General features: G+C 44.7%; 1 protein-coding gene across 2 annotated transcripts in view; it reads right to left on the bottom strand.

Moving 5' to 3' along the window:
- The window catches only part of KIN (Kin17 DNA and RNA binding protein), a 42,030-nt gene that overhangs the window by 24,598 nt on the left and 2,892 nt on the right, over window positions 1–14,540 (bottom strand). For both annotated transcript variants that reach the window (XM_040451493.1, XM_040451494.1), the window contains exons 2-7: window positions 11,375–11,469; window positions 7,345–7,388; window positions 7,139–7,261; window positions 6,143–6,324; window positions 2,713–2,761; window positions 1,683–1,740 (exon numbers count right to left, since the gene is read on the bottom strand). In XM_040451493.1, the coding sequence (XP_040307427.1) occupies window positions 1,683–1,740; window positions 2,713–2,761; window positions 6,143–6,324; window positions 7,139–7,261; window positions 7,345–7,388; window positions 11,375–11,469 (551 nt within the window). The remainder of the gene's footprint in view (window positions 1–1,682; window positions 1,741–2,712; window positions 2,762–6,142; window positions 6,325–7,138; window positions 7,262–7,344; window positions 7,389–11,374; window positions 11,470–14,540) is intronic.

Here is a 14,540-nt window from a genome sequence, read left to right as displayed (position 1 = left end):
AGAAAACTAACACGAGAGAGACCAGCTTGGGGGCCGCTGGGACCAAGTTTAACATTTATCTACACTTGGGAATAACAAATAATAAGGGAGACTGCAGGGAAACACGTACAGGTCTAACACCGTAAGGCAACGTGTGATCTGACATATTTAAATCTGTCTTCCGGGACCTATCAGACCACTACTTTGAAAAGAATTTTCAAGGGTGCCACGTGTAGAACCCAGCTGACCGCTTCCTTCACGATCTCTCATGTAGGTGTCAATCCTGAAATATTTTTAAATTTTTTTTTTCAACGTTTTTTGAATTTATTTTTGGGACAGAGAGAGACAGAGCATGAACGGGGGAGGGGCAGAGAGAGAGGGAGACACAGAATCGGAAACAAGCTCCAGGCCCTGAGCCATCAGCCCAGAGCCTGACGCGGGGCTCGAACTCACGGACCATGAGATCGTGACCTGGCTGAAGTCGGACGCCCAACCGACTGCGCCACCCAGGCACCCCAATCCTGAAATATTTTGACCAAAGTGAAGACCTCCGGCCAGCCATTCTGAAGCAGTATTACGTGCTCCCTCAGTCTGTCTAGTTCCTTCAACTCTCCTCGCCACTTACTTCGTCGTGTAAATAAACACTCGCCTAATAAATTAACCAGAAAACCTGAGTTAGGTCTTCAATAAACAATATGTAAAATACTAAGTAAAATAACAAAGATTGGCCAACTCAAAACTAATGTCTGGTAGATGATGGGAAGGTGTCAGGAGGAGGTGCCTTCCTGAATGTCTTGTTTTATTTTTTTTATCTCCATAAACAACTGGACACACTGCACATCACAGATAGTGAACAGAGATGTGGTGAAAGAATGTCTAAGAACTGCAAGAGAAGAGAACGTGAAAAGTGAGAAGTACCTGACTACATGCTGTTCCAGGACCTGGCAAACTACAACCTAAGGGGCAGATGCGGCCTGCTGCCTGTGTTTATAAATAAGATTTTACTGGAATACAGCCACGATCGCTTGTTTACATATTGTCTCTGGCTGCTTTCTCGCTCCGATAGCAGCTACGTGGTTGTGACAAAGACATATGGCCAATGATGTCTAAACTGTTTACTGTAGGGCCTTTCCCAGAAAAAGCTGGCAAGCCCCATTCTGTTACTACATCGCGTAGCCCAGAAGGCAGTCGTCACTGAGTGCTGACCAGGGCATTTACACTGTACTAGGTGCTGAGAAGTTAGGCGAATGACTTCGTCTCTATTCTCACAAGATCTTAATACGGTAGACAGAACAAAAACTGTATACTCCAGCTAATATTTAAACTTGAGACATGGGCTCTGATGGAAAAACAAACAGCAAAAGAAAAGAAAAAAAGGAAAAAGAAAACCAAATAGCACCGCAGTAGCACAGAAGGAATTATTAAGTGGAGAAGGACTCCCAGAGAGACAAAGATGTGTCATGGGAAGCACGTGATCAGAGTAGGCCTTTCCTCAAAAGGGGGCATCATATCATCATAGGCAAATCAGGGGAAAAAACAGTTGCTGAAAAACACAACAACCACCAAACAAAAACAAAACAGAGAAGAACATTACAACCAGAAAAAGGAAAAAAAAACACCCACAATACTGCAGCTTTTAAAATGTAGTCATCAACATTTCACAGAAATCCTCCAGTTCTAAGATACCTATTCATGTAGCTCACCTTGATTTGGATGATGTTGCTGCTGACCTACATGCTCCTTTATTCAAATTGAATGTAACTGGAAGAAAAAACAGTGCTATAGTTTTTTACGTATTTTACACATTTCATTTCCTACACACGCACACACACTTCATTTATACACATATACGCATATATTTCAGGGAAATTATAACACTGCTCAGATAAGATACCACACCACATCCACACAGAAGTTCCCGGACGGTCGGCATGAACGAGAGCTGGAATGCTCCTATCCAGAGATGATAAACTCCTGCAGAGAAGCGCACTGGGCAGATGCTCAGAGCTGGGAAAGACTGCCTTGGCTGTTCTCCACCTCCACTGTCCCCTTCTGCCCTTGCTAAGGGGACAGGACTCCAATTTTGTTTAGGTGTTCACACTTCTCACACTGTGTCTGTATCCTCTGTAAATTTGCATGTTGAAAACCTAATGCTCAAAGTGATGGGATTAGGAGGCGGGGGCAGGGGCAGGGGTGGGGGGGGAGGCTTTATAAGGTTCTTTTGTTCTAAAACAATCAAAATAATCCAGCTTCCTTTCCCAGAGACTGCCTTTGACGTGGAGGCTGATAGGGTCTGGCCAGTGACATTCCAAAGGAAGTGTGCTGGCTGGAGGAGTGTCTTCTAGGGAAAGTTTCCTGGCTCACAGGGGACTCTAGAAGAGATGCCCTCTGTCATCCTCTGGACAATGCTGGGTCTACATACAATGGCCGAAAGTGCCCACAGCTACCTCGTGTCCCGCTGCTGACCGATGGCCTGGCGTCCGGAACCACCCTGCCCCTGGGACTCTTGTTAGAGCAAGCTATTTCCTTACTACTGAGGCTCCCTTTGGTCAGTTTTCTTACTTGTAGCTGAAGGCATCCTACCCGGTTCATCGTTACAACTTTTTCACATATGGGCGAGAACAGTGCGATCCAGACACAGTACAGGTCTTGCTCCCAAACCTGTTGCTAGTTTTTGGCAGGGCCAATAGGAAAGCATCCATATAAGAAGAAGAAAAAAAAAAGTAAAACTACCTTTTTCTTCATCATTTTCTCTGCTTAATTCCGTAAAAACAGGAGCCTCCTAAAAGGAAAAAAAAAAAAGAGTGTGAAGCTTTGGTTTATAGTGCATTTGCCATCAGTACTCAGTAGGCCCAGGTGCTGACTTCCTACCCATTGTTGCAAGGCAGCTCCAAATACAAGTGCAAGGTGATTAAGATCCTAGCCAAGAAATGACACGTACTGCAAACATCCCTCCACTGAGCACTATTCCAAAGAGGGGAGAAAGTGACTTCTCTGGACCAAACTGCAGAAGTTTACCTACATCTGTCTTCCTGCTACAATTTAAAATGGAAACAACAGGGGCGCCTGGGTGGCGCAATCGGTTAAGCGTCCGACTTCAGCCAGGTCACGATCTCGCGGTCCGTGAGTTCGAGCCCCGCGTCAGGCTCGCATCAGGCTCTGGGCTGATGGCTCAGAGCCTGGAGCCTGTTTCCGATTCTGTGTCTCCCTGTCTCTCTGCCCCTCCCCCGTTCATGCTCTGTCTCTCTCTGTCCCAAAAATAAAAAATAAACGTTGAAAGAAAAAAAAAAATTAAAAAAAAAAATAAAATAAAATGGAAACAACATAAAACAATAAACTTTAAAAGTTTTAGCTAGAGGATTACCTTAAAAAAACAAAACCTTTCTATATTGTGGGATGGTTTACTGTTAAGATCGAGAGTCTAAGACGAACTCAGGAAGAAGTGCAGGTAAAACTCACCTCTGCACGGTATCGGCTCTGTCACCTGCCAATCTCGCAATCTCTCTTATGCCTCAACTATTCTATCTTTAAAACAGGGATAACGTGCATATTCAGAGGTATCATAAGGGTTAAATACGATATAAAGGAAACACTTAGCATCATGCCTGCAAGAGTGTTGGATTAAATGTTAACTGTGGTTTCTACTAACAGAAAAGATGTTCTTATAAATAAAACGTTAAAAAAAAATGTTCTTGAGATCTAACTGAGATATTCTTTCCTTAGGCAATGTCCATTAACATCTTACAAAAGACACAATGTTACTTTTAAAAAAACTGACATGTTTAAGTGTGGAATGAGGAAGCACTGATCAGTAGGACTTCTTTTACTGGAAGATGCTATTTATACCTGGAAAGTATGAATTAACTTGAAGGTCTTAATGGAATTAAGCAAAAATGTTACAAAACAACGCTATTCCAAAAGGTAAACCATGTTCCTCTGCACAAGATGTGATCCTTCTTAATTTCCACAATAGGAAATTATAATTTTCCCTCCACTGAAAACAGAACTTTAAATTTTATTTTCATTTTATTTTAAAGTTGATTTGTTTTTTAGAGAAAGAGAGTGCAGGGAGGGAGCAGAGAGAGAGAATCCCAAGGAGACTCCACACTGTCAGCGCGGAGCCCAATGTGAGGCTCAAACTCGCAAACCATGAGATCGTGCCATGAGCCGAAACGAAGAGTTGCATGCTTAACTGACTAAGCCACCCAGATGCCCCCAGAGGTTTAAAGGTTTTTTTTTTTTTTAATTTTTTTAATGTTTATTCATTTTTCAGAGACAGAGAGAGACAGAGCATGAGTGGGGGACGGGTAGAGAGAGAGGGAGGCATAGAATCTGAAGCAGGCTCTGAGCTGTCAGCACAGAGCCCGACAGGGGGCTCAAGCTCACGGACCGCAGGATCATGATCTGGGCCAAAGTCAGATGCTTAACCGACTGAGGCTCCAAGGTGCCCTCAGAGGTCTAAATTTTAAAAAGGTAAAAGAATTTCAAGAATAAAAAGTTTTTTCAATCTTAGGCAGGGGTTAAATTTAACAACTACAGGGCTTTAAACATTGTTTCTATTTTAATATAGAAAACTCCTAAAAGATGGCGTAAATACATGCATATGAAAGCAGCACCATATTACACACGCACAGCCACCCACTCATCAAGGTCAATTAACATGGTATAAAAGTTGACTCATAAATGGATCTTTACTTTCTTATTGCCTTTTCCTTCCTGCGTCACTCTGTAATAAACAGCTTCTATAAGACACGCACGTTAATGATCAGAGCAGCTGTATTCATACTAGCCAAATCCTGAAAACAAGCTACATGTTTCTCAGCAGGACAATGGATCCATTGTGTAATATTCATAAAATGGAACAGACATCAATTTTAAAAAGGGTGAAACACTGGTAGGAAAGGACACAGGTGCAGTAAACATAAAGAACATTCTGTCTGAGTTAAAGAAGCCAGACACAGAGAGAGTGTACCGTATGGCGAAGTTCGTATGAACTTCGACGAAGTTCAAGAACAAACTGGCAAGTAATTAAGACTGGCACATCAGAACACCGGTTCCTTTCTGGGGAACAGGGAATATTAACTGGGAATGAGTGTGACACTGAAAATGTTCCATATCTTGATCTGGGTGGTCATTTCATAAGCTATCCATCCATCTACTACCCATCCATCCATCCATCCATCCATCCATATGTAACAATTCCACTAAGCTGTAACCTTAAGATTAATGCACATCATACACTTTAGCACATGTATCTTATACCACAATAAAGTTTTTTTTTTTTTAATGTTTATTTTTGACAGAGAGAGAGAGAGAGAGAGACAGAGCATGAGCAGGGGAGGGGCAGAGAGAGAGGGAGACGCAGAATCCAAAGCAGGCTCCAGCACAGAGCCTGACGCGGGGTTCAAACCCACAGACCGCGAGATCATGACCTGAGCCGAAGTCGGACGCTCAACTGACTGAGCCACCCAGGTGCCCCACACAATAAAGCTTTTAAAATACTAAATGGCTAGGAGCGCCACCTATGTCACAGGCTATGCTTTCCTACACACACACAACTTTTGGTATGGAAGCACCATGAGGCAGGGAGTTTTTATCTTTTGTTTACTGCTCTCTCCCCAGTACCTAGAAGAAGGCCCGGCACACAGAGGGTACCCAATAAATATTTGTTAAAATAAATGCCCTCCTCTAGTTATTCTAACACCAGAACCACCTTCCCCATGCCCTGTCTCCCCATTTACCTGGGTTCGGCCTGTTGATTCTTCAGGCCCACAGGTTGTATCTGCCTGATTCAAATAGTCTACATCCTGCCCAGGCTGGGGCAGGTGCTGGCACCTAGGTTCCCACACTGTGTTTAACTCCAGCATCGCGCTAATTACGGCCGAGTAATGTCATCTGCTGTGTCTCCCCCATTAGTTATCACCTGCACCTTAGCCATAAGGAAGCTGAGGTTTAGAACTATAGAATTCTATAAGATCAAGAGTCAGTAAGTCAGAGACGGGACCCAGGCTGGCCTCGACTCCAGAAGCTGGCCTTTTAGACTCCGTCATGCTCATTCTCCTCTTCGGTAAGGAACAGCATCTGCCAAACTCAACTCGATGCTTAAAAATTTTGCTTCTTGAGACCTTTTCCCATCGCCTCCCTGAATGACACTGCTGCCCACCTGTTCTTTCCCTTCCAGACCTCTTCTCACTTGTTCTTCAATAAACTTGGCTGTCTTCTCTTCATCATCAAGGTCCTGCTTCTTCTTTTTCTCCAGTTCCAGTTGCCGGCGGATAGTTTCTGGGTCCCTGTCGATATACTGAATATACCAGCCCTTCGGCGTCTCATCCACCTTGCACAAGCCTTAAAAAAAAAAAAAAAATAACAGGTAAACTCGTACACAACCAAAACTAAAGGGAAATATAAATGCGTTCCATCTCTGCGTCATGTACTTATTCATTCAAATACACTATTCAAACACATTCAAATACACAAATTCATGCGGCCCACGGATTTTCCATACTCACAGTTGATAACATTTAGATATTTTAAGTGGGATACTTTATCTCCTTGAACAGAAAAAATTATCATTCTGATTTTTAACTACCTGGGCTAAGTCAACTATGTACGCCAGGGAAATACAGGAAAGCATCATCTTGCTTAGTAATTATTTAACTGTGTCTAAGTATTTAACATCCGACGAGTACATGATATTCTACTAACTTAATAGAAATTTGCCCCGTAAAATGGAATCAAGTAACACAGTGAGTATGTGATACATGTCACGGCTCCTTGCCCTCTCCCTCCAAGTTCATCCTATGAAGATTAGAAATGGAAAAAGCTGCAGCAAATTTTTAAAAAGCTCCTTGCGCGGGGGTAACAAAAGCCTCAGAAAGTAAAATGAATACGGGGGCGTAAAAGGGGGAGGACTGGTAATAACCCTTAACCCGCATGAGACGATGTGCTGGTGATAAATCCGGGCCCTGTCGAAAGAACCGTCCCAGACGCTCGCGTTCGGGTGGAACACACAAAATCAGTCCTGGAAGATTATGCTCCCCTCTGCCAGTTTTTAACTGCCCTGCTCGCCCTCTTTTTGTAAATGTACACAGAAACCGTGACAATTCTGTCTCTGCCCCCGAGCCACGCAACAGCTGCTCAGATCCTGTCTTATTCTCACCTTCTCTGCCCAGCCACTTGGTAAAATCAGTCAGAGTCTCCCACTGGGTAGCATTCATGTGGATGTGCTCCCGGTGGCTGATATACTCATTGTACACGATGTTGTTGTGGACTCTCTTAGTGCCTGAGAACAAAACAGCACACCGTCAACCCGGAGCAGGTTTACGGATTAGGAAGTTATTGTGCGCATAATACCCAGATGCTTACCAAAGCGTCTCCTGAGAAGTTCTAGAAAGTCATTTCGGAATTCCCTAATAAAGAAAGGAAGGAAAGCATTAAGGTAATTCTACAAATACAAAGCCACCATACAGTGTGAATGCCCAAATGATAGATGACACATCTATGTGACTACCTGTTAGGAACCCTCAAGAACTGAAAAGGGAAAGGAATCCCGAAAGTTTACAGCTTTCGAGGATTTCAGTTACAGGTCAGTTTGGAGTTGAGACTTCCAGGCTTGGCGGAGCAACCACAGTAGAAGTGACTCCACGGGTCTAGAAAAGTTCCTCCGTGAAGTCTCTTAGCGTGACTGAGTGTGGCATAATAAAACCATTCTTCCGACGATAACAAAACTTCCCTGATTCCACGTGAAATTGGTACTCAATGTGTCCCTCTGCACGGAATACACTGTGTTACGTGCTGGGTAAACACAGGTGAATAAAACCTAAATCTCGACCCAGGTTCCAATCTAGCGGAACCAATCATAACACGAGGCGAACTGCAAAAGAGATGTAGCACAATGTCACGGAGTTGAGGGATGCCCGCTGGCGATCTTTAACGTGGGCGGGGAAGTAGACATCAGACCTTATAGGTGGAGAGGAAGAGAAGGCCACTCCCAGCTGGCAGAGAAACACGGAAGCATCACGTCTGGGAAATGATGATCTCACTGAGCTAACGTTGTGAGCAGACAGAAAGGAGGGACATGGTGGGACAGAACAGAAGAACGGGGCGGGGGTGGGGGACACAGCTGGAAAATAATGGCGGGGATGATCTTGGAAGTACCTCGAATGTCATGCTCAAGAGGGTGGGTTTTATGCAGGCAGTGGCAAAGCACCAAATAATTTACTTAGGAGTTAGTCTGTGAAAATCTGTGATCTAGTGAGACAGTCCTGGGGAAGACAGAACAAGAATTCTCCAAGTGTGGTCCCTACAACAGTAGCATCAACACTACCTGGGAACTTGATAGAAACAGCACGTCTCCAGCCCCAGCCCAGATCTACGGAACCAGAATCTGCCACTGTCGTCACAAGCCCTCACGGTGATTGTGACGCACGTGGCGGTTTGTGAACCATGGGCGTAAAACACGGCCAGGAGGGACAGAAGCTGCGGCCGGGAGATCAGTGAGGAAGTCACGGAATTAATTTAGGTGACACATGATGAGAATGACGACTAGGGCTGGGAGAATGGCGAGGAGGTGAGTTTAAAGGACACCGTAGAGGAGAATCAACAACAGGGAAGTCCCAGCTGAGCATTCCGAGTAGGTATTGTCAGCCAGCACACGGTAGGCGTGGTGGACAGAGTACCGTGCTTGGCTTTAAAATGGTGGCTTCGGGGGGCGCCTGGGTGGCGCAGTCGGTTAAGCGTCCGACTTCAGCCAGGTCACGATCTCGCGGTCCGGGAGTTCGAGCCCCGCGTCAGGCTCTGGGCTGATGGCTCAGAGCCTGGAGCCTGTTTCCGATTCTGTGTCTCCCTCTCTCTCTGCCCCTCCCCCGTTCATGCTCTGTCTCTCTCTGTCCCAAAAATAAATAAACGTTGAAAAAAAAAATTTTTTTAAATGGTGGCTTCGGGAGAGCCTTCAGAAATATAGATTACAACTGCCCAGGAAAAAAAAAAAAAATCTACAACTTAGGACAGATAATCAGGAATGAACAGTAAGACTGAGGAGTCACCCAACACAAAGGGAACAGCTGGAAGAATGACAGAACTCTTGGAGCCTGGGTAATGTGGACTGAAGGAAGCCGAGCGGACACCCTGAGGAACATTCCTGCATTGGAGGAGCTGGGAGGAAAGGAAGAGGGGCTAAGGAAGCAAGGAGGAGGAGGAGGAGGAGGAGGAGGAGGAGGAGGAGGAGGAGGAAAGCCAGGAAAGAATGGAAAACAGAGAGATGTTTGTGGGTAGTTAAGAGCGTTATCCACCGAAGAAAGATAAAGAGCAAGATGGAAACTGGGCAGCTACGTGGATGCAGTAAAAGGGGGCGGAGAGGAAAAGCCCAGTGTAGACGGCTCTTGCCAGGATGATATTTCCCCAAATGTGGCTCGTGCAGCCCCGTGGTAATCGAGGTGGTTTCGTGTGGTTCACAGATAAACAACTTTGGCCTTTTTCACCGTGTTACCTGCGTTGATGGCACAAAAGCCACATAGGGGACACCTGCTGGAGTCTTAGCCAAGTCAGGGCAGTGGGCGGCGAGGCCAGCCTGCACAGGCAGCCAGAGTATTCTTCATGGATATGCGCTCGCGGTGAGAATCAATGCTGGTTTCACCAAGAACGTCCTTGACGGGGCGGTGGGACAGCACTAAATCTCAGCCTGCGGGGCTCCGTCTCATACCCTGTGCGCCGGGACGGGCTCGGGAACGCAGCACTTCCACTGCCGCCTGGGGCTTGTCTTGAGCGCAGCACTCGTGCGATGGTCTGAGCCACGCACAGAACTACCGCTGTCACCGCGCACCACTGCTACTTGAAAGGATGACGGACCGATCAACTACGGTTATTCAAAATCGGGTATTTCGTAGACATTTGGTCAAAAATAAGCAAAGGGAGCCTTGTCACGTCAAGGAAAAACAGCTGACATTTGTTTATCATTTGTTGCCGACGATAAAATGTGAGCTTTCCGGCAAAAAATTGAATCTGGTAAACTGGCTTCGGCCACCGTGAGTCTGACGTCCCTCCCAATACTAAAGGATCTTTCCGATGACACTGATAACATTAAAAAGTATGACTTTACACTACTACGTAACAAAACGTGTCACCATTCGGAACACTCGGTGAACCAATATTTTCCAAATGACCAGTGCATGATGACATAAAACCATGCATGGGGACAAGCTCCATCTAAAGTGAAAGATTGAGGGATCATAATGTAATAGCGCCCAAAAGTTCCCTGACACGGTTCCAGAATCCACGCTGCAGCTAATCTTGAAGAAACTACCACGTTGTTGTGTTTTGATGTCGCATCAAAGAACATCCAAAATTATCCAAAAAAGGCTATTAAAGTATTCCCCCGTTCCAACCAGACATCTATGAACAGGGTGGCCTTTCTTTATGTGCTTTACCCAAAACATGTTGAAACAGACAACTGAATACAGAAGCGGTTGTAGAATCCAACTGCCTCCTAGTAGTCAGACCCTGAAGAGATTTGTAAAAATCTGAAGCAAAGCTATTCCTATTGTTTTTGTTTGTTTTGGAATATATAGTTAATTTTTATTAAAAAATTATTTATTTTAACACTTAATAGATTTATTATTATTTTATTTTTATTTTTTTATTATTTTATTTTCTTACTAACACTCCTAGATTTATTATTATTTTAAGTGAAATAATAAATACGCTTCATTTTTTTTTCATTTTTAATCCCTAACTCACAAGTATCAATATATCGATATCAATCACAAACAAAAGCTCTTCGAGGCTCTTCAATAATTTTTAAGGGTGAAAAGGGGTCCTAAGGCCAAAAGGTCCAGAACTTGGGAAAGAAAGAGACAGACAGACTTAAGACTAAATATTAATAGCAATAATAATTAATAGCTAATATTAATCAAGTACTTGATACTTTTCTAAACTCTTTAAAACCATTAACTCATTAATCTTTCTATGAAATAAAGAAAACGCTTGGAAGAGGGTGCTGTTTTTAGTCCCATTTTACAGATGAGGAAACAGAAGCACAGACAAACGTAAGTGCTTCAGCGAGAGTCACGCAGCCCATGAAGGGAGAAGCCTGGGTTTGCAGGGCTTAAAGGCAGGCAGTCGGATTCCACAGCCGTGCTCTGAGCCACAACCGAGTTAGAATGGAAGAGAGTTTTTTTGTGTTTGGAGAGCAAGACTGAATTGTGAGAAACACTTCTGTAACAATTTCATACTGTGACAAATTGTCAAAGGAAAACAAAACCTGAGCACAAGATAGCAGAGCTATCCCGTTAATGTGTAAGGAACAGACAGAGCTCCCAATATACACATTTTTAAGCATATGTACTACATGTCCAACTCAACAAAGCTTATGAGATAAGGATGTCTTCAAGTTACTTACTCGGAGAAGTAATCCATAAACTGCTGAGGATTTTCTGAAGCCAACAGTAGTTGTCTCTGGTGAGATTCGGACATACAATGACACTTAAAGCCATTCTACAAAACATTAAGTAGTGGTTAAGTTCTGATTTAGGTCATCCTAATGGGCCCTAAACAGAAGTATTTAGTTAACCATAAAAAGCTCCTCTTTGATAATAAATTGTAACAAAAAAAAAAAAAAAAAAAAAAAAAAAAAGAGAGAGAGAGAGAGAAAATCACTAGCTTTAAGCACACTATCATTTTTTTAAAAAAGTTTTTTATTTTTTATGAGGTTATGTAACACTGCCCCTCAAGGGATAATCCCAGGAGATTAAGGAGACAGAAAGCTCGTGGCAAGCCGACGTTACTAAGAGACAGGGACAGGGCATGGGAACAGAAGAGTGATTTTGTTTTTTTAAATCCATTTACCCAATTTTATTGAACATCCACTACATGTAGGGTGATGTAAGTGGTTGGGGAAACGTAACCAAGTAAAATGGGCCGTTAGTGAATTTCACTCACTTTTCTCTACTTCACTTCATTATCCAAAATACATTATGGCATATTACAGAAATGTCATGTTAAATCTCATGGGATAACTGCACACTACAGAAACCTCGTGTTAAGTATACTAAATCTGCACCTTCTTCAGGTGACTATAAAAAAAATGACAAGTTTTGACTTTGTATCTACGCGACTTAACATTTACAGCTGATTCTCCACCAGCACCGGCGATGAAAACTGGGCCTCTCCTGCCGTGTTCTCCGTGTCGGTGAACAGTTCTGTTCCACGCCCGGTCACCCAGGCCAGGGGCCAGGCATCCTGGAGTCCTCCTCCACCTCTGCCTCCACTTACCACTAAGTCCGCTCGGCCTCCCTAACACCGCCTCTCCCGTCTCCCCGTCTAGTCTCACGCCACTGCCCTGATGTCAACACCCCATCTCGCTTAGCTGCCTCACCCTCAGTCACCCACAGACGACCGACAACAATGCTCGCCTCAACTGTGTACCGCCCGTGCACTACTCTCACTCGCAAGTACCTAAAAGGAAACTTGGCGTTGGTCTCGTGAATGCAAAACCAGTGCAAATTCCCGTAGGTTAAAAATCAATCACCGAAATGAAAACAAAACGAGGCCAGTAAATTCTAGGAACCCGTGAGAGTGGATGGGCAGGAGGGGAATACTCTGGATCCGACCTCCTTCCCCTCAATCTTCCAATACTGAGAGAGAGGGAGACGAAAGGGAACTTGGAGGGGTCAACCTCTCCTCCTGCAGGCCACCCTCCCAGGCAGGGGAGTCGATGCGCAGAGTTGAGAGCAAACGGGGCAGAATCGCCACAAGTGTCTTACTCTGAAATCGGAAACTGAAGGAAAAGAGTTAAGCACTTATCCTCCTTCTGCCATACAACCTGTGTTTGACGATAACCAAACAGCTCCAGTTGATGAGAAAGAGCTCAGCCTGACATAAGAATGGCAGCCAATAATAAATTCTGAGAAATACAGAAAAATAACCACTTTGCACCTCTTAAGGAAATAATAGACTCAAGCAAGGATGCTAAAACACCGAAGGAAAAGGTTGATGGTAAACTAGATGTATTCCTTACTATTTGCTCGCTCTTGCGAGAGGGAAAATATTCCTTTCTAACATTACCGTCCTCTTCACTCAGTCATCTTAGCACTAGCAGCCGTTACGGGCCTCCTTGTGCGATGCGATACGAAACCCGCAGGACCACCTATCAAGTCGTCTTCCCCAAAATATTTAACCTGATCCAAATCAAGCCTTCAGCTCCAAGTTCCAGTTTATAGAACTGTAAGTTAGAGAAGGAGGGTCAAAGACAACCACAAGAAAACTTCACTGTTTCATATCAGAAAGTGGGAACGCTCCAGGGCAGTTACTGGCCCAGTAGAGAGTCAACGTCAGAAAAACAACTGAATTAGCAAAGATACCAACTCGAGTGTCCATTGACAGATGAACGGATAAAGAAGACACGCACAACGGAATATTACTCAGCCTACAGGAAAGGACCGAGATCTTGCCATTTGTCACAATATGGATGGGCCTCAAGGGTGTTTTGCTAAGTGAAATAACTCAGATAAAGACAAATTTCCTATGACTTCACCTATATGTGGAACCTTCAAAACAAAAGAGTAACGGGCTCCTGGGTGGCTCAGTCGGTTGAGTGTCGGATTCTGGATTTGGGCTCAGGTTGTGATCTCGCCATCCTGAGGCGGAGCCCTGCACTGGGCTCCGCGTTGGGTGTGGAGGCTGCTTGAAATTCTCTCTCTCTCTCTCTCTCTCTCTCTCTCTCTCTCTCGGGGCAGGGGCGGGGGGGGAGGCGATCACGTGGCTGAGTCAGTTAAGTGTCCGACTTCGGCTCAGGTGAGGATCTTATGGTTCGTGGGTTCGAGCCCCATGTCGGGCTCTGTGCTGACAGCTCGGAGCCTGGAGCCTGCTTCGGACTCTGTGTCTCCCTCTCTCTCTGCCCCTCCCCTGCTCACCCTCTGTCTCTCTCTCATAAATAAATAAAACATCAGAAATTCTCTCTCTCCCTCTGCCCCCTCCCCTGGCTCATGCAGGCATGCACGCGCACCTTCTCTCTCAAAAAAATACAAAACAAAAACAAAAACACAATCAGACCTATAATCACAGAGGATAAGCTGACGGCTGTAGGCGGTAAGGAGAGGCGCTGGGCAAACACGTGAAGAGAAGGGAGAGAGAGAGGCCTCTGGTGACGGAATAGAACTGCGCAGGAAGTACGGTTGACGGCACGTATGGTGACAGTGTTGCGGGGTGACAGGTGGGAGCCTCACTAGTGACACGCACAGCGAACGGCATAAATTACGTTGTGCAGAGGAAACCACTGTAACTAACGTGGGTAACGCGTGACAGCTATACTAGTAAAAAATTAATTAGATGGGGCACCTGGGTGGCTCAGTCGGTTAAGCAGCCGACTTCAGCTCAGGTCATGATCTCACGGTCCGTGAGTTCGAGCCCCGCGTCGGGCTCTGTGCTGACAGCTCAGAGCCTGGAGCCTGTTTCGGATTCTGTGTCTCCCCCTCTCTGACGCTCCCCTGTTCATGCTCTGTCTCTCCCTGTCTCAAAAATAAATAAAACTTTAAAAAAAAATTAATTAGAAAAAAAAGAAAAACAAT

Source organism: Herpailurus yagouaroundi, unplaced genomic scaffold (genome assembly GCF_014898765.1).
Source record: "Herpailurus yagouaroundi ecotype Mexico unplaced genomic scaffold, PumYag 203, whole genome shotgun sequence".
Classification (NCBI taxonomy): Eukaryota; Metazoa; Chordata; class Mammalia; order Carnivora; family Felidae; genus Herpailurus; species Herpailurus yagouaroundi.
Note: the sequence above shows the minus strand (reverse complement) of the source record. Positions and strands in the feature narration are given on the sequence as shown.